General features: G+C 42.4%; 1 protein-coding gene across 4 annotated transcripts in view; it reads right to left on the reverse strand.

The window, feature by feature from the left end:
* Positions 1-18,709, reverse strand: part of CENPU (centromere protein U) — a 190,764-nt gene that overhangs the window by 65,405 nt on the left and 106,650 nt on the right. For 3 of the 4 annotated variants that reach the window (XM_077279588.1, XM_077279585.1, XM_077279586.1), the window contains 3 exons: positions 8,987-9,112; positions 4,742-4,870; positions 3,877-3,946 (listed from right to left, as the gene is read on the reverse strand). In XM_077279588.1, the coding sequence (XP_077135703.1) occupies positions 3,877-3,946; positions 4,742-4,870; positions 8,987-9,112 (325 nt within the window). The remainder of the gene's footprint in view (positions 1-3,876; positions 3,947-4,741; positions 4,871-8,986; positions 9,113-18,709) is intronic. The other variant, XM_077279587.1, reaches the window with a different exon arrangement.

Consider the following 18,709-nt stretch of genomic DNA (forward strand, 5'->3'; position numbering starts at 1 on the left):
TCTTCAGCGATGCACTGCAGGAGCCATTATCTTCTGTCAGTGCATCGAGGGAGGGCTATAGAGCACTGACGTCACTGTTCTATAAGGGAGATCGTCTTGGGACACTCGCTATTAATTGGACTGCGTCGGAACAGGGAGTATACTGCTGGTTTATTTTTTTTGCAGGTGATCGATGGCTTCAGGGAATTAGGCATGGTTGTAAGTATGGTGAAATTAAGAATATTAAAATACTTTTTTTCTAGCTGTGTCTTTATTTAACCCTGTCACGACTATAGGGTTAATAATGGAAAGGTGTCTTATTGACGCCTCTCCATTACTAACTGGGCTTATTGTCACCTTACAATCAAAGGTGACATTAACCCCTTAGTACCCTATATGCCACCGCTACATGGCAGCGGGAAGAGAGAGGCTAAGTGCCGGCATTGGCACATCTTACAGATGCACCATTTCTGGGGCGGCTGGGAGATTATGCTTGTAGCCAGGGGAGGGGGGGGGGGGCAATATCCATGGCCCCTCTCTAGGCTATGAATATAAGCCCGAAGCTGTCTGCATAGCCTTTCTGGCCATTAATTATATGGGGGACCCCACGTTTATTTTAATAGCCAGTAAAGGCTAAATATACAGTTGCGGGCTGCTATTCATAGCCTGGGAAGCCCCATGGGTATTAACCCCTTCCCAGGCTATAACCATAGGCCCCCGGCCAACTGCTTTCCCTCTCTGGTGCGGAAAATTGCGTGGAGGCAAACACCATTTTTTTTTTTTTATTAAACAGATATTGCTTTTAACGCCAGGGTCACACTTGCGACAAACTCGCTCGAATCTCGCACCTCAATACCCGGCACTGCCGCCGTCACTTGGGACGGGAGTATGCGGCTGCGTGTATTTCTATGTAGCTTAACGCTCCGGTCCCTAGTGCTGGTGGCAGTGCCGGGTACTGAGGTGCGAGTTTCTCGCAAGTGTGACCCCGGCCCAACGGAGAGTGTGAGTGTGTGTGTGTCTTTATTTAACTGTTTATGCACCATTTTATTGTGTATATTACTAAACATTGGACTTGGTATTATCCATCTATCTATAGATCTATCCATCTATCTATATATCTATCGATAGATAAATGGATAGATAGATATATAGATATATGGATAGATAGATACCATAGATAGATAGATATATGTATAATTAGAGAGATAGATATATAGATATATCTATAGATAGATATATATATATATATATAGATACATCTATGAATAGATAGATCAATAGACCTATCTATTATCTGTCTATAGTATATCATCTATTATCTATCTTTCTGTGTGTGTAAACATTATTCTTCAATCGAGTTTGTAAATTAGGAGGTTGTACAAGAAATGACATCACAATTCTTTTTTTTTTTTTGTTAAATAATAGATCTTTATTTAGCCTACAAAAATGCATACAAATCCGCATGAAAATCCGCATTAAAAAACGAGCGGATTTTTACCTGCGTTTTCTGCTAAGAGATGCAGATTCTGTGCAGAAAATTCTGCAGACAAATCTGCAACATGTGCACATACCCTTGTACATACTCCTGGCAAAAAGGCGCTTTTTCACTTACATACAATTGTATGGAGTGAGGCTGCACACACTAGACGGGCACGGCCACTGAATAGCTGTGTCACTAGATAAGGCGTGGTCTTGCTCAAACAAGTGTATGGAGTGAGGCCTCACCCACAGGCTGGAAGTATGTATAACACATACACTGTGTGCAGAATTATTAGGCACGTTGTATTTTGATCACATGATACTTTTTATACCTGTTGTCCTACTCCAAGCTGTTCAGGCTTGAGAGCCAACTACCAATTAAGTAAATCAGGTAATATGCATCTCTGTAATGAGGAGGGGTGTTGTCTAATGATAAGGTGTGCTTAATTATTAGGCAACTTCCTTTCCTTTGGCAAAATGGGTCAGAAGAGAGATTTGACGGACTCTGATAAGTCCACAATTTTGAGATGTCTTGCAGAGGGATGCAGCAGTCTTGAAATTGCCAAACTTTTGAAGCGTGATCATCATCAAGCGTTTCATGGGAAATAGCCAACAGGGTCGCAAGAAGCAAAAAAGGCGCAAAATAACTGCCCATGAATTGAGGAAAATCAAGCGTGAAGCTGCCAAGATGCCATTTGCCACCAGTTTTGCCATATTTCAGGGCTGCAACGTTAGTGGAGTAACAAAAAGCACAAGGTGTGCGATACTCAGGGACATGGCCAAGGTAAGGAAGGCTGAAAAACGACCACCTTTGAACAAGAAACATAAGATAAAACGTCAAGACTGGGCCAAAATATATCTTAAGACTGACTTTTCAAAGGTTTTATGGACTGATGAAATGAGAGTGACTCTTGATGGGCCAGATGGATGGGCCAGAGGCTGGATCAGTAAAGGGCAGAGAACTCCACTCCTACTCAGACGCCAGCAAGGTGGAGGTGGGGTACTGGTATGGGCTGCTATCATCAAAGATGAACTTGTGGGACCTTTTCGGGTTGAGGATGGAGTGAAGCTCAACTCCCAGACCTACTGCCAGTTTCTGGAAGACAACTTCTTCAAGCAGTGGTACAGAAACATGATTTTCATGCTGGACTATGCTCCATCACATGCCTCCAACTACTCCACAGCGTGGCTGGCCAGTAAAGGTCTCAAAAAAGAAAAAATAATGACATGGCCCCCTTGTTCACCTGATCTGAACCCCATAGAGAACCTGTGGTCCCTCATAAAATGTGAGATCTACAGGGAGGGAAAACAGTACACCTCTCGGAACAGTGTATGGGAGGCTGTGGTGGCTGCTGCACGCAATACTGATCGTAAACAGATCAAGCAACTGACAGAATCTATGGATGGAAGGTTGTTGGTGTCATCATAAAGAAAGGTGGCTATATTGGTCACTAATTTTTTGGGGTTTTGTTTTTGCATGTCAGAAATGTTTATTTCTAAATTTTGTGCAGTTATATTGGTTTACCTGGTGAAAATAAACAAGTGAGATGGGAATATATTTGATTTTATTAAGTTGCCTAATAATTCTGCACAGTAATAGTTACCTGCACAAACAGATATCCTTCTAAGATAGCCAAATCTAAAAAACCCACTCCAACTTCCAAAAATATTAAGCTTTGATATATATGAGTCTTTTGGGTTGATTGAGAACATAGTTGTTGATCAATAATAAAAATAATCCTCTAAAATACAACTTGCCTAATAATTCTGCAGGCGGTGTATATACCCTGTGGTCCCGGGTCATAAACCGACAAATCACCACAGTGCACAATGCGGCACACAGAGTGACTGCAGACTTATCGAAATGGACCTGACAACCCCTTTAAAATGAAGATACTTGGCACAAAAATTGGCCATTTCATGTGGGCTCAACAGCAAACGACAAGGTGACCACCTTTGCTGGGAACCTAACCTCTCGTAGAGTAAAGGCTACAATTAAATGGGTTGGTAGGATCAAGCAATAACTAAAAAGGCCATAGGCTTATGGGTGGAGTGCCCAGCCAGAAAGCCTGTGTACACAAATATCAAAGATTGGTTCTCAGCAAAGGTCGCCTTGTCTTGGCTGCTGGCCACACGTGAATTGGCCAAATTTATGTGCTGAGTATCTTTTTAACTTGTTTTGTAGGGCAGCAATGCAATTCCAATTTCATGTTTGCATAGAATAGCAGTACAAAGTGCAGCTTTAATTTATTCACTACATAGGAAAGTGACTGTTAGCTTGCACCGGTTCACACCTGATTTTCTGTTTGGAAAAGACTATGATATTTATATACACACACACACACACACACATAAATCAAGACCAATATGTGATTACTAAACAAAAACTTTACAGACCAAGAAAATGTTCTTATTCACCTTTTCTTGATTTCTTTCCACTAGACTTGGTCACTACGTTCCTTTTAGCCTTTGCGTCCTTGGCAGACACCTGGTGAGCATTGACATACTGGTTACAATCAGGATAAAAGTCACTGAGCAAGCATGATCCCTAAAATATACTCAGACTAATATGGTCTCCTGCAGACATCCAGATAAGTGCTGCATATACTGGGGAATAAAAATGGAGCACAGTGCACCTTCATTATTTAGAAAATTGTGGATATACAACATATCAAGATGATCTGCTTAATACATTTTTCTACACTGTCTAGTGTAATTATAAATGTGCACCTTTATCCAAATGTGTCAGATCAAATGATAATGTTCTTCTTAAAGGGGACCTGACCTCAAACCGCAGGCAGAATGAATGACTCTTGCTGCTTCAATGCAGCCGTGTATGTTGTATTCTGAATTGTTGCAGCGTTCCAGAGCGAAAATACATAGAAAAGTCGCCCATTGTCAAAATATCTCAGAAGACTAGTACAAGGCAGGTCCCTGATGGTTTCTCCCTGCCCGGGCCCCTAGACTAGAAGAGCTTTCCTTATATGTGTATATAATGACCTATACGCAGTTCCTGGTTGGCTTTTCAAATCATGTTTTTGATACACATACACAGCAGCAAGAATGCAGCAAGGCTCGGATTTGTGCTGCCTGTGGTACGGGCAGCATGAACCTACTGTCGGGTTCCCCTGAAAAGAGACTGCTTTTAAAATATGGCTAAAAAGTGACATTCTAAAAAATCTAAAAGACCAATCTGCCTGGTCTTGTGACATATTCGGGCTTTCCTTTAGGGGATACTGCATAGATAAGAAAAGGTGTACAGTGGTACAGAAGGGTTACCCACCACATTTGTTTTTTGGGTAGTATTTGGACCTTGTGATGAGGATGGTTCTCCAATGGATAGAGTTCTGGCAGTCCCACGTATCTTCGAAGGGCCCGGTTTTGGTATATTTTGTGTTTTCTTTTGTAGATTCTAAATATATACATTTTATTACACTATGTTCAGGTGTTCAATACAAAAGAAGAGAAGCAATGATAAAAAAAAAAAATTAGCAGCCAAACAAAGAACCAAAAAATGATGTGTACATCTCACTGTGACATTAATCTGCACGTCTTTCTAGGTGTACCTACATTTAGCGACTTCTAATCAACTGGAACATGCAGGAAATATCTCTGTGTGTGGATTACGTTATTTTGCCTTTGAAGTGAAATCTTTAGAAATAGTATGTACAGTTAACCCCTTCCTGCCAAAGTCCGTTTTGACCTAGCTGACCAGGAACAATTTTTCTAATCTGATGTGTCATTTTATACATACACGATGGGTCAGCCCCCTGCGACTAATGAGTACATGGCCTTCACTATTGCTGCAGAACGTTAACATGTAAGCTACTTAGCAGAGGGTTTTATTATGAAAGAATGAAAAACCATGGTTGGATGGCTTTTGCACTATGATCAAAAACAGCTAAGTATCTTACACTTTTAACGTTTTCAGCAATATTGGGAGTTCATGTATTCATTAGTTGCAGTGTGCTGACGCATCGTGTATATATATTAGCCACATAGCGCATTCGTGCATCTCTAAATTAATTTACGGTAATACAAAGGTGTGTGAACCCCATTTAAAAATAAATTAAAAACAATACATCCCACAAGCGATTCATCTTTGGTTGCAGTGACAGGGGTTTTACACAGGAAAGAAATATATCTTGGTACCGTGTTAGTATTTATGGACGTAACTGTTTATCACCCATGGTAATTCTGCTTCATGTCACCCGGCTTATCCATGGTTTTTTCCCCTCTCCTTTTTTTTTTTTCCTATACTATGTTGTGCATAAATATGTGATTCTTCAGAATTTGTTTTAGTCTTTGCCTGATGAAGAGATGTATGTAGTCTCGAAAGCTTGCAATTTGTTACCATCTTTTCAGTTAGCCATTAAAAGGTATCAACCACTGAGGGGTTTTACAGAATTTTATATCGAGTCATCAAGAAAAAAAAAATATTTTTACTACCAAAATCTTTTTTTTTTTTTTTTTTTTTTTTTATACAGATTTTACATTTTCAAATGTAAAATGGAAGCATAAATTGTTACACAATTTTCGCTGAATGCAGCACTACCCCATACCTGGTCATACGTTGTGGGCTTGGGAAGGGGAGCTGCACTATATGAATTTTGGAGACTTTACTGAAATAGTTTGTAGGTGCCGTTTTCAGAACATATTAGATGCCAGAAGCCCCCCTCAACCAACCCAGTTATGGAAATTACACCCTCCTGAGAATTCATCTTATGAGTACAGTGACTATTTTGCCGCAACGGCTGTTTTCTAGAAATCAGCATGCAGCCGATGTTGCAGAGAGAAAATGACAACTTCACCAGCTTAGTGTGCCAATACATTGTGCCCAGCTTGTGCTTCTGCAGTCACGCACCTCATAAATTGTTAAGTGGGCTCTCCCCACTATAGTAATGACAAACGTGGATACCAACTGTGGTTTAGACACTTTTTTTTTTTTAATGTTTTGTTACACTAAGAACAAGTTTGTAGATAAAGATTGTTTTCTTGTTTTGTAGAAAAAGAGATCATGCATTGCCACAACTTATTTTTCCGCTAACAGAGCTGCGTGGGGGCTTGTTATTTGAGGTATGAGATGATTTTTAAGTGAAAACATTTTTCTACACAAGTGACTTTCTTTTTTTCACAACAAAACTATTTCTAAATAACATGAAAACGGCCATCTTGTTCATCTTATCATGTAACAGCACCTGCCCAATGAATGATATTTTTTTTTTCAAACCATAATTCTTTGCAGTATGTAAAATAGGGGCAGGTCACCAAGGGACCAATGAGATGTCATAAGCCATAAGGATGAATATCTAAGCAAAGCACCAAATGAAGACCCCCCCCCCCCCTCACAGACCACCCGAAACACGACAATCTCATTAACTGAAAACTACAAATAAAGATTAAACAACAACCACAAGACGTTTTGATGGAAACGGGTGATCACACCAAATATTGATTTAATTTAAATTTCTCTTTTGTTCATTCACGTTGCATTTTCATTGTTGATAAAAAAATAAAATAAAAACACTTCTGTATTTTTTAAAGAAATTTAACTTTGCAGCATTTCTTCCACACCTACATAAAATTATTACAGTACTGTTTCTGGTGGTCTTTATATGTGTAAGTCTAAACAACGGCAATTTACAGGAAATCTCTATTTTTATGTATTTGCTGTGTGAGAGGACTAATAGCCATCATTTTGCCCCTAAACATTCTACTTAGCAGGAAGAATGTACATTTATCCCCTCTCTGCCAAAGCCAGTTTGGACCTAATTTTTCATGCCCGACATGTCACTTTAGGTGATAATCTCTCTGGACTTCTTACATATATCCCAAATGATTCTGAAAATGTTTTTTTCCCTGACAGTATGCTTTAAGCTGTGTGCAGACGTTCAGGATTTTTGGCATTTTTTTACTATAAAACCACGAAAACAACCTATACATTAAGCATCCTATTATTAGAATGCAATACACAATTTTTGTGCACATGTTGCTTTTTTTTCCGCGGCGGAATCGCATTCCGGAAAAAAATGCAGCATGTTCATTCTTTGTGCGGAATTGCGGGGATTCCGCACACATAGGAATGCATTGATCCGCATGTGGGAAGTAAGCGGATCATGTGCGGTTGGTACCCAGGGTGGAGGAGAGGACACTCTCCTCCAGGCCCTGGGAGCCATATACCTGTTAAAAAAAAAAAAAAAAAGTTAAAATAAAAAATCGTGATATACTCACCTTCCGACGTCCCCGGCAGTCTTCCCGCTCCTTGCGATGCTCCCGTTCCCAATAATGCATTGCGAGAATGACCTGTGATGACGTAGCGGGAGACCGCTACGTCATCACAGGTCATTGCCGCAAGGCATTACTGGGAACGGGACCATCACAAGGAGCAGGAAGACTGCCGGGGATGCCGGAAGGTGAGAATATCACAATTTTTTTTTTTATTATTATTTTTAACATTACATCTTTTTACTATTGATGCTGCATAGGCAGCATCAATTGTAAAAAGTTGGTCACACTTGTCAAACACTATGTTTGACAAGTGTGACCAACCTGTCAATCAGTTTGCCAAGCTATATTACAGATCGCTTGGAAAACGCTAGCATTCTGCAAGCTAATTATGCTTGCAAAATGCTAGTGTTTAGTGGGAATACGCATGCCAATTCCACATGCGATATACTGGCGGCAGGAGTTGCGGAATTGCAGCGGAAATTTCCGCGGCAATTCTACAACGTGTGCGCATAGCCTTATGCTAGTGGTGTATTTAGGTCAATATGTGAAAATATTGGAAATTCACAAATACATATTGGAAATTCACTTTCAATTTGTATGCCCTTTAATACAGATAGACATACCACGCAAAATAGTTAATAGTAAAAATAACTCTGAACATATTTCTACTTTGAAAAAATAAAGCAAAAATTCAATGAAGTATACGAAAACTTGTTTCTAAGACCTACTAAAATTTTGAAGTAACTTTGAAGGAACAATTTTTAAAACTGTAACCCTCAAGTATTCAAAACCGCATTCAGAAAGCTTGTTAATCATTCTTGTGTTTTACAATAAGTAATAGAAAGTGGGGAAAAAAGTATTTTTTTCCCCTTTAAATAAAATGTTGCCTAAACCCACAATTTGCTTTGCAATTTCTCCAGCACAAGCCAATGGCCAATATATGGTCAGACAATACTGTTCAGGCAAAGATAAAGGCTCAGAAGGCATGGAGTGCTATTTTGAACTTCAAATTTTGTTGGAAAAGGTTGCGGATGCCATGTCACATCACCAGAACCCCAGAAAATGCGACACCGTTTTAAAATTCCATTCCCCTCATTTATTTCATCTAGGGTTGTAGTGACCATGTTATCATCATAGGTGTTTCACAAAATTTCATAGCATTGGGTTGTACAGAAAAAAACCCCATAAAATAATATTTTTACCAATAAAATGTTTTTGCCTTCGGTTCACTACATAGTAATGCTAATCTCACAAAAAACTAGACAACGGAAGTGTACAGTGATACAGAAGTGTTACCCACTTTCTTAATTGGGGTAGTACTCGGCCCTTGAGTAGAGGATGGTTCTCTGACAGCCTGTGGCCTGGCAGTGCCACGCATCTTCGACGGACCCGGCTCTGTTTTTTTTTGTGTTTTCTTTTGTAGACTCTAAATATATACAAAATTGTTATACATGATAATCAAGTGTTCAATACAAAAGGGAAGCAATGATTAAAAAAAAAAAAAAAATGCACACTTATCTTTGTCTAATCAACTGGAATATACAGGAAATATCTCTCATTATGCATTTGGCCCCTAATCATTTTACTAAGCAGGAAGAATGTACAATCCCCTTTCTGCCAAAGCCAGTTTTGACCTAATTTTTCAGATCTGACATGTCGCTATGTGATAATATGTTTGGGATACTTCCATATATGCCAGTGTTCCTTTTCCAGAGCCATAATTTTTCCCTCAATATGGCCATGTGAGGGCTTATTTTTTGTGGTACAAGTTCTACTTTTGAACGACACCATTGGTTTTAGCATGTCGCGTAACAGAAAATGTGAAAAAAATTCAAAGTGCAATGAAATTGCAAATAAAGTGCAATCCCACACTTGTTTTCTGCTTGGCTTTTTTGCTAGGTTCACTAAATGCTAAGGCTGTGTGCACACGTTGCGGATTTAATTGCAGATCCGCAGTGTTTTTTGCTGCACAGAATTGCATCAAATCCGCAGTGTAGTGCACAACCAAATGTAAGTCTATGGGAGCCGCAGACTTGTTGTGCACATGCTGCGGAAAAAGCCGCACCGACACGCAGCTTTTTTTTCTCGCAGCATGTCACTTCTTTTGTGCGGAACTGCAGCGTTCTGCACCCTTAGACTTTCATTGAGTCGGGCACATCCGCAGCAAAACCGCAGATGTAAAAAAGATCTGCAGTTTTGCTGCAGATGTGGGTCCGAGAAACGCTGCAGTTCGGGAGGAGGGAAGTGTGTGGGCGGAATGTGGGCAGTGAGTATGTGTGTGTATGTGTGTGCTGGGTCTGCGGACTGTTCGGGTGTGCGCGAGGCTGTTCGGGTGTGCGCGAGGCTGTTCGGGTGTGCGCGAGGCTGTTCGGGTGTGCGTGGGACTGTTCGGGTGTGCGCGGGGCTGTTCGGGTGGGTGCCTGGCTGTTCGGGTGTGTGCGGGGCTGTGCGGGGGGTCTTTTGGGGTGTGTGTGCAGGCATCATCCGATGGGACTACAAGTACACAACATCCAATCTGCAGCTAATTCAGATGTAATCTGGACAGTGTACACGCACCCTACGCTATCCATACATCTATCAATAGATATATCTATCCAGATATATCTATAGATAGATATAGAAATAGATAGATGTATGCATCTATAGATCTATCTATATGTAGATCTGTCTATCCATTTCATCTATCATCTATATATCTATCTGTGTGTGTAATGGAGTGTGGGTTGGACAAATGTCATTATTGTCCAACATCCTCTTTTACATCACAAATCTTTTTTTTTTTTTGTTCAATAATACATCTTTATTTAGCTTTCAAAAACGCACCAAAACCGCGCAAAAACCGCACCAAAAGCGAATTAAAAAATGCATCAAAACCGCGCAAAAAACTGCATAAAAAATGCTTCAAAACTGCACCAAAACCGCATCAAAACTGCACTAAAACTGCATCAAAACCGTGCAAAAACCAAACCAAAAACTGCATCAAAATTGCATTAAAACTGCACCAAAAACGGCATCAAAACCACACCAAAAACTCCATCAAAACCGCACCAAAAACTGCATCAAAACCGCACCAAGAACTGCAAAACTGCACCAGGTTTTGATGCAGTTTTTGCGCGGTTTTGATGCAGTTTTTGGAAATAAATAAATAAACGGAAAATGTGCATGATTTGAATGGAAACATGCATGAAAAAACGGATTCGGAGGCCGGATTCATCATTTCACATCTCAGTTTCATACGTTTTTTGCAGGATCCGTCGCTGTGCGTTTTTTTGCCCAGACAGAAAAAACGTTCCTCTGTATGTATATTCCGCCCGGGGGAAACATCTTTTTTGACGGATCTGGCAAAAAACGGATGAAACGTTTGGCCATCAGGCGCAATCCAGTGCTAATACAACTCTATGAGAAAAATTACAAAACTCGCCGGATTGTGCCTGACGGCAAAAACCTGATGTGTGAAAGCAGCCAGATATATGGATAGATACATCTATGTATCTATAGATATATCTATCTATAAATATATCTATAGATAGATATATCCATAGACATATAATAGAAAGGTCAATGTTTCTAAGGCTACTTTCACACTTGCGTTTTTAGCAATCCGTCTTTTTGGGAAAAAAACGGATCCTGCAAATGTGCTCGCAGGATGCGTTTTTTACCCATAGACTTGTATTAGCGAAGGATCGCGATGGATGGCCACACGTTGCATCTCTTGTGCAATGGATCCGTCGTGTTTTGGTGGACCATTGGCACGAAAAAACGTTCACGTGAATGTTTTTTGTCTGTCGCGTCCGCCATTTTCTACAGCGCATGCGTGGCCAAAACTCCGGCCCCTCCTCCCCGGACTTCAGAATGGGCAGCGGATGCGTTGAAAAACTGCATCCGCTGCCCACGTCATGCACAAATTTCACAACATGCGTCAGTACGTCGGCCCGACGCATAGCGACGGACCCGTACCGACGCAAGTGTGAAAAAGGCCTTAATGAGCGTTTAATTTAATAAAAAAACGGAAAAAAACGGCGTGGGCTGCCGCGTAATTTTCTGCACCAGAGGGGGAAAGCCGATGGCCGGGGGCCAATATTTGTAGCCTGCTATGAATATCAGCCGGCAGCTGTCTGCGTAGCCTTTACTGGCTATTAAAATAGGGGGTCCCCCTATATTTTATAGCCAGAAAGGCTACGCAGACAGCTGCGGGCTGATATTCATAGCCTAGAGAGGGGCCATGGATATTGGTCCCCCCCCCCAGCTACAAATACCAGTCCGCAGCCGCCCCGGAAATGGCGCATCTGTATGATGCGCCAAATCCGGCACTTAGCCCCTCTATTTCCACTCCCGTGTAGCGGTTGGATATGGGGTAATAAGGGGTTAATGTCACCTTGCTATTGTAAGGTGACATTATGCCGGGTTAATAACGGAGAGGCGTCAATAAGACGCCTATCCAGTATTAATCCAACACTAATAAAGGGTTAATAAAACACACACACATTAGGAAAAAAGTATTTTTATATTCTTCATTTAACCATACTTACCATACTTCAGCGCCTGCAAAAAACGTAAAATAAACCGTATACTACCTGTCCGCCGTAGTCCAATTAATAACGTGTCCCACGACGATCTCCCCTATAGAACAGTGACATCGGGTGATGTGACTGCTCTATAGGACCTTCAGTGACACACTGACAGGAGACAATGGCTCCTGCAGTGCATCACTGAGAGGTTACCTTAGGACAAAGGCTCACTTTATGGCAATTGCTGCCTAGGAAAATTTCTCACTCAGCAATGGCATAAAGTGAGACTAGGGACTATTTTCTCACAGGGGCGTAGTAATACATTGTGAGGAATACATTGTGGAATGATACCTTCCATCATTGTGTTCCTGGAGCCCCTGGAGAGCGGTCGCATCAGCTGATGCTCCTGCTCTCCACGGGAGATCGAGGGACACTCATTTTAATTGGATTTCTGTGGATCAGGGAGTATAGTGTTTGTTTATTATTTAAATATTTTTTACAGATGACACTGGCTTCGGGGATCAAGGTGACAAGTGATGGTGAGTATGTACTCTCTGTTATATGTACTGTATGTCTGTTTGTATGTTGTATGTATGCACTGTATGTATGTACTGTATGTGGCATGTTGCATGTCACATGTTGCATGTCGTCGCATGTTCCATGTCGTCGCATGTCATATGTCATTGCATGCTGCATGTCATCGCATGTTGCATGTCATATGTTGCATGTCGTCGCATGGTGCATGTCGCATGTTGTCGTATGGTGCATGTCGTCGCATGTTGCATGTCGCCGCATGGTGCATGTCGCCGCATGGTGCATGTTGTCGCTTGGTGCATGTCATCGCATGTTGCATGGCATATGTTGCATGTCGCATGTTGTCGCATGGTGCATGTCGTCGCATGATGCATGTCGCAGCATGGTGAATGTCGTCGCATGGTGCATGTTGTCGCATGGTGCATGTCGTATGTTGCATGTTGTCGCATAGTGCATGTCGCATGGTGCATGTTGTCGCATGTCACATGGTGTGTGTTGTATGTATGTACTGTATATGCGTATGTGTTTTTTTTTTTTTACATTCAACACATTAGCCGGATGATGGGACTACTACTGTCCCATCATTGGCTAGTGTCACTTACTTTCACTGTAGCAGGCAGAGCCCGATGGGACTTGTAGTCCCATCGGACGAAGCCTGCACACAGACACACCCCTGCCGCCACCACCGCACCGTCCCGCAGCAGACCCCAGCACGGCCAGCAGACCCGCCGCAGACCCCAGCACCGCCCGCACATCCCGGCGCCGGCACGCAGACCTCCGCACATACCGGCTCCGACCCGCACATACCGGCTCCGGCCCGCACATACCGGCGCCCGCACAATCATCCCTGCCTAGCCCCGCCCCCAGCACAGCCCTGCAGACCACAGTCCCGCCCACAGCCCAGTCACTCTTGATGAGTGACTGCTGACTGTGAGGCTGGTCACGCCTGCTCCTGATGTCACGTCAATTTCCAGAGTCTGGAAATTGACGTGACGTTGGCGGAAATAAGCGGTGGCTGCAGCCTGGGGGTCACGTGACCCGGACTCAGCCGCCAGCATAGCGCCGCTCACAGGCTTAAATGGCAACGGAAGGTATTTGCACAATTCATCAGGGGCCCTGGGGGGATACAATGGGGGGTTAATTGAAAGTAGTGGACAACCCCTTTAATAGTAAAGTAACATTTATCACATTTCTAGTTTACGCCAGCATCATATTGTAAATATTTTTGGGGGCAGTATACTAAAAGGGTTCAAACTTTAGCACCCCTCAAGGTATTCACATTTTCACCCAAAAAGTTTGTTAACCGTTCTGGTTTTTACAATAAATAAGCAAAGTGGAACAAAAAAAAAATGGAGAAGTGGGAGGGGGTGAAACCTTTTTTACTTATTTTAAATAAATATTTATAAAATGTTGCTTTAGCACAGTTAAGTTTGCCTTGTAATTTCTCCAGAGTACACCAATAATACAAATGTGGTCAGATACTACTGTTCAGGCCCAGTACAAAGCTGAGAAGTGAAGAAGCGCTATTTTGGAGTACAGATTGTGCTGGAATAGGTTGCGGATGCCATGTCTCATCACCAGAGCCCCTGAGGTGACATAAGAGGAACCCCAGAAAATGTGACACTGTAGGAAATAATACCACTACATATTCCACATTATGACATATGTGATTGTAACACCCCTCTGATCAACCGTATATGGCTGACTGAGCTACTTGGGGTACCACCTTATAATCTGTGACAATGTTCATTTATTAATAAGTTACAAAACGGTGATACGCATGATTCAATTTACCTGTATTTGATCACATATAACAGTATATAAGCTATAACATATTATGTCTGAGTGTTTATATGTGTAAACACTAATTTCTGTTGACTGGTATTAGCATATCGTGGATATCGCTGCAACTTTGAGAGGCACTCTGATTTATGCATTTTTAAAATTTATTTAATAAAATATATTTGGTTTAATATACTCGTATGTTTTCTGGGATGAAATATGCCGGTGAAATAAGTGTTTTAAGGTATTGTTTTTACTTTGTTACATATTGGACTCCATATGGGATATTTTGTATTTATTGGCTTTTAGAACATGGATTCCATTTGAAGAGATTGTGGGCTCCATTAGCCGAGCATCTGAGGTACAAAAACAGCAGACACTCCCCTACAAATGACCCCATTTTGGAAACTAGACTCCTCAAGGAAATCATCTAGGGGTGTACTGAGCAATTTTAACCTACAGGCGATTCCCAAAACCTTATAAAATTTAGATGTGACAACAAAAAAATTAAATTTTTCCCACTATTTTAAAATTATTATTTATTTATACACTATGTTCCAAATTATTATGCAAATTGTCATTTGGACCGACAATTTAGGAAAATCCGAGAAAAATATAGCCAGTCTAATAAAAGTCATCACCCTTTAGAGTATACATCAAATTTTATTGAAGAAACCTCCCAATAATAACAGTTAAATCTCCAAAATGAATAAAACCTCAAAATGCACTGTTCCAAATTATTAGGCACAGTAGAATTTCTAGACATTTGATATGTTTTAAAGAACTGAAAATGCTCATTTGTGGAATTTGAAGCATTAAGAGGTCACATTCACTGAACAAAAAAGCTATTTAACTCCAAAACATCCTAACAGGCCAAGTTACATGTTAGCATATGAACCTTTCTTTGATATCACCTTCACAATTCTTGCATCCATTGAACTTGTGAGTTTTGGAGAGATTCTGCTTGTATTTCTTTGCATGAAGTCAGAATAGCCTCCCAGAACTGCTGTTTTGATGTGAACTGCCTCCCACCCTCATAGATCTTTTGCTTGATGATACTCCAAAGGTTCTCTATAGGGTTGAGGACAGGGGATGATGGTGGCCACACCATGAGTTTATCTCCTTTTATGCCCATAGCAGCCAATAACTCAGAGGTATTCTTTGCAGCATGAGATGGTGCATTGTCAGCATGAAGATGATTTTGCTCCTGAAGGCATGTTTCTGCTTTTTATACCATGGAAGAAAGTTGTTCGTCAGAAACTCTATATACTTTGCAGAGATCATTTTCACATCTTCAGGAACTTTAAAGGGCCCTACCAGCTGTTTCCCCATGATTCCGTCCCAAAACATGACTCCTCCACATCCTTGCTGACGTTGCAGCCTTGTTGGGACATGGTGGCCATCCACCAATCAACCACTACTCCATCCATCTGGACCATCCAGGGTTGCGCAACACTCATCAGTAAACAAGACTGTTTGAAAATTAGTCTTCATGTATGTCTGGGCCCACTACAACCGTTTCTGCTTGTGAACATTCTTTAGGGGTGGCCGAATAGTAGGGTTATGAACCAAAGCAAGTCTTTGAAGGATCCTACACCTTGAGGTTCGAGGGACTCCAGAGGCATCAGCGGCTTCAAATATCTGTTTGCTGGTTTGTAATGGCTTTTTAGCAGCTGCTCTCTTTATCTGATGAACTTGCCTGGCAGAAACCTTCCTCATTATGCCTTTATCAGCACGAACACGACTGTGCTCAGATTCACAAATCTATTAACAGTAAGATGATCACGCTTAAATTTTCAAGAAATATCTAATGTTTCATCCCTTGACCAAGGCATTGCGCTATTTGATTCTTTTCAGCAGCAGAGAGATCCTTTCTTTTCCATGTTACTTGAAAACTGTGGCCTGCTTAATAATGTGGAACATCATTTTTAAGTAGTTTTCCTTTAATTAGAATCACCTGGAAAACTAATTATCACATATGTTTAAGATTGATTTCAGTGATCCATTGAGCCCTGAGACACAATGCCATCCATGAGTTTATTTGAAAAACAAAACAATTAAATCATTTTGACACTTAAATCCAATTTGCATAATAACTTGGAACACAGTGTATAGCACCATTAATTCCATGGTGCTATACATGAGAAAAGGGGTTACATACAGGGTTATAGATATTGTTAACAGTAAACAAATTTACAATGACAGACTGGTACAGAGGGGAGAGGACCTGTCCTTGTGGACTTAAATTCTTCGGGATAATGCGGAAGAGACAGGAGGTCGGGGTGCTGCAGCACTGGTGGTGGTGAGGCGGCAGCAGCTCGGGTGGTTGGTGAGGCAGCAGCAGCTCGGGTGGTTGGTGAGGCGGCAGCAGCTCGGGTGGTTGGTGAGGCGGCAGCAGCTCGGGTGGTTGGTGAGGCGGCAGCAGCTCGGGTGGTTGGTGAGGCGGCAGCAGCTCGGGTGGTTGGTGAGGCGGCAGAAGTTCGGGTGGTTGGTGAGGCGGCAGAAGTTTGGGTGGTTGGTGAGGCGGCAGAAGCTCGGGTGGTTGGTGAGGCGGCAGAAGCTCGGGTGGTTGGTGAGGCGGCAGAATGGTTATTGCAGGCTGTAGGCTTTCCTGAAGAGATGGGTTTTCAGGTTCTGTCTGAAGGATCCGAGGGTGGTGGACAATCGGACGTGTTGAGGCGTGGAATTCCAGAGGATGGGGGATATTCCGGAGAAATCTTGGGAGGCGGTTGTGCGAGGAACGAATAAGTGTGGAGAAAAGTAGGAGGTCTTGGGAGGATCAAAGATTACGTGAGGGAAGAGAGTGGGAGATTAGTTCAGAGATATAGGGAGGGGACAGGTTGAGGATGGCTTTGTAGATCAGTGTTAGTAGTTTGAACTGGATTCGTTGGGGAATTGGGAGCCAGTGGAGGGATTTGCAGAGGGGAGAAGCAGGGGAGTAGCGAGGAGAGAGGTGGATTAGTCAAGCAGCAGAGTTGAGGACAGGCTGGAGTGATGCAAGGGAGTTAGCGGGGAGGCCACAAAGGAGGGTGTTGCAGTAATCGAGGCGGGAGATGATGAGGGCATGCACAAGAGTTTTGGTAGATTGTGGGCTGAAGAAGGGATGGATTCTGGCAATATGTTTGAGTTGGAGGCAACAAGAGGTGGCAAGAGTTTGGACATGCGGTTTGAAGGACAGGGCAGAGTCGAGAGTTACCCCGAGGCAGCGGATTTCAGGTGCGGGAGAGAGCGTGATGCCGTTTACCATAATAGATAGGTCAGGTAGGGGGGATACGCGAGATGGGGGTAAGATGATAAGTTCGGTTTTGTCTACATGGAGTTTTAGGAAGCGAGAGTTGAAGAAGGAGGATATGGCTGACAGACACTCCGGGATTCTGGACAGCAGAGAGGCGACATCTGAGCCAGAGAGGTAGATCTGAGTGTCGTCCGCATATAGGTGGTACTGGAAGCCATGGGACTTTATGATTTGTCCTTAGCCAAGGGTATAGATGGAAAAAAGTAGGGGCCCTAGGACAGAGCCTTGAGGGACTCCAACAGAGAGAGGGCGGGATGAGGAGGTAGTGTGGGAGTGGGAAACGCTAAATGTGCTGTCGGAAAGGTATGAGGCAATCCAGGACAGGGCAAGGCTTTTGATGCCGAGGGAAGAAATAATCTGTAGCAGTAGGCATTGGTCGACTGTGTCGAAAGCAGAGGACAGGTCGAGAAGGAGGAGGATGGAGAACTATCTGTTAGCTTTGACTGAGTAAGTCGTTAGCAATTTTGGTCAGAGCAGTTGAGTTTGGAAGCAAACAGGAGCAGTGATATGGGGCGATAGCTGGGCATAGCAGTTGGGTCAAGGTTAGCTTTTTTGAGGATGGGTGTGATGGTGGCATGTTTGAAGGCATAGGGGAAGGTACCAGAAGATAGTGGTAGGTTGAAGAGATGGGTTAGGGCTGGAATGAGCATGTTAGTGAGGTTGGGGAGCAAATGGGAAGAGATGGGGTCAAGTGCACAGGTGGTGAGGTGTGATTTGGAAAGGAGGTGAGCAAATTCTCCTTCATTGATGTTGGAGAGGGAGGTTATTAGGGAAGGGCAGAGGTCTGGTATATGGAGTGGTTGGGGAGGTGGAACAGTAAAGGTTTGCCTTGTTTGGTCGATCTTGTTTTTGAAGTAGGTGGCAAAGTCCTCAGAAGAGATAAGGGGAGTTGGAGGTGGCAGTG

The sequence above is a fragment of the Ranitomeya variabilis genome, chromosome 1 (genome assembly GCF_051348905.1).
Source record: "Ranitomeya variabilis isolate aRanVar5 chromosome 1, aRanVar5.hap1, whole genome shotgun sequence".
NCBI classification, from domain to species: Eukaryota; Metazoa; Chordata; class Amphibia; order Anura; family Dendrobatidae; genus Ranitomeya; species Ranitomeya variabilis.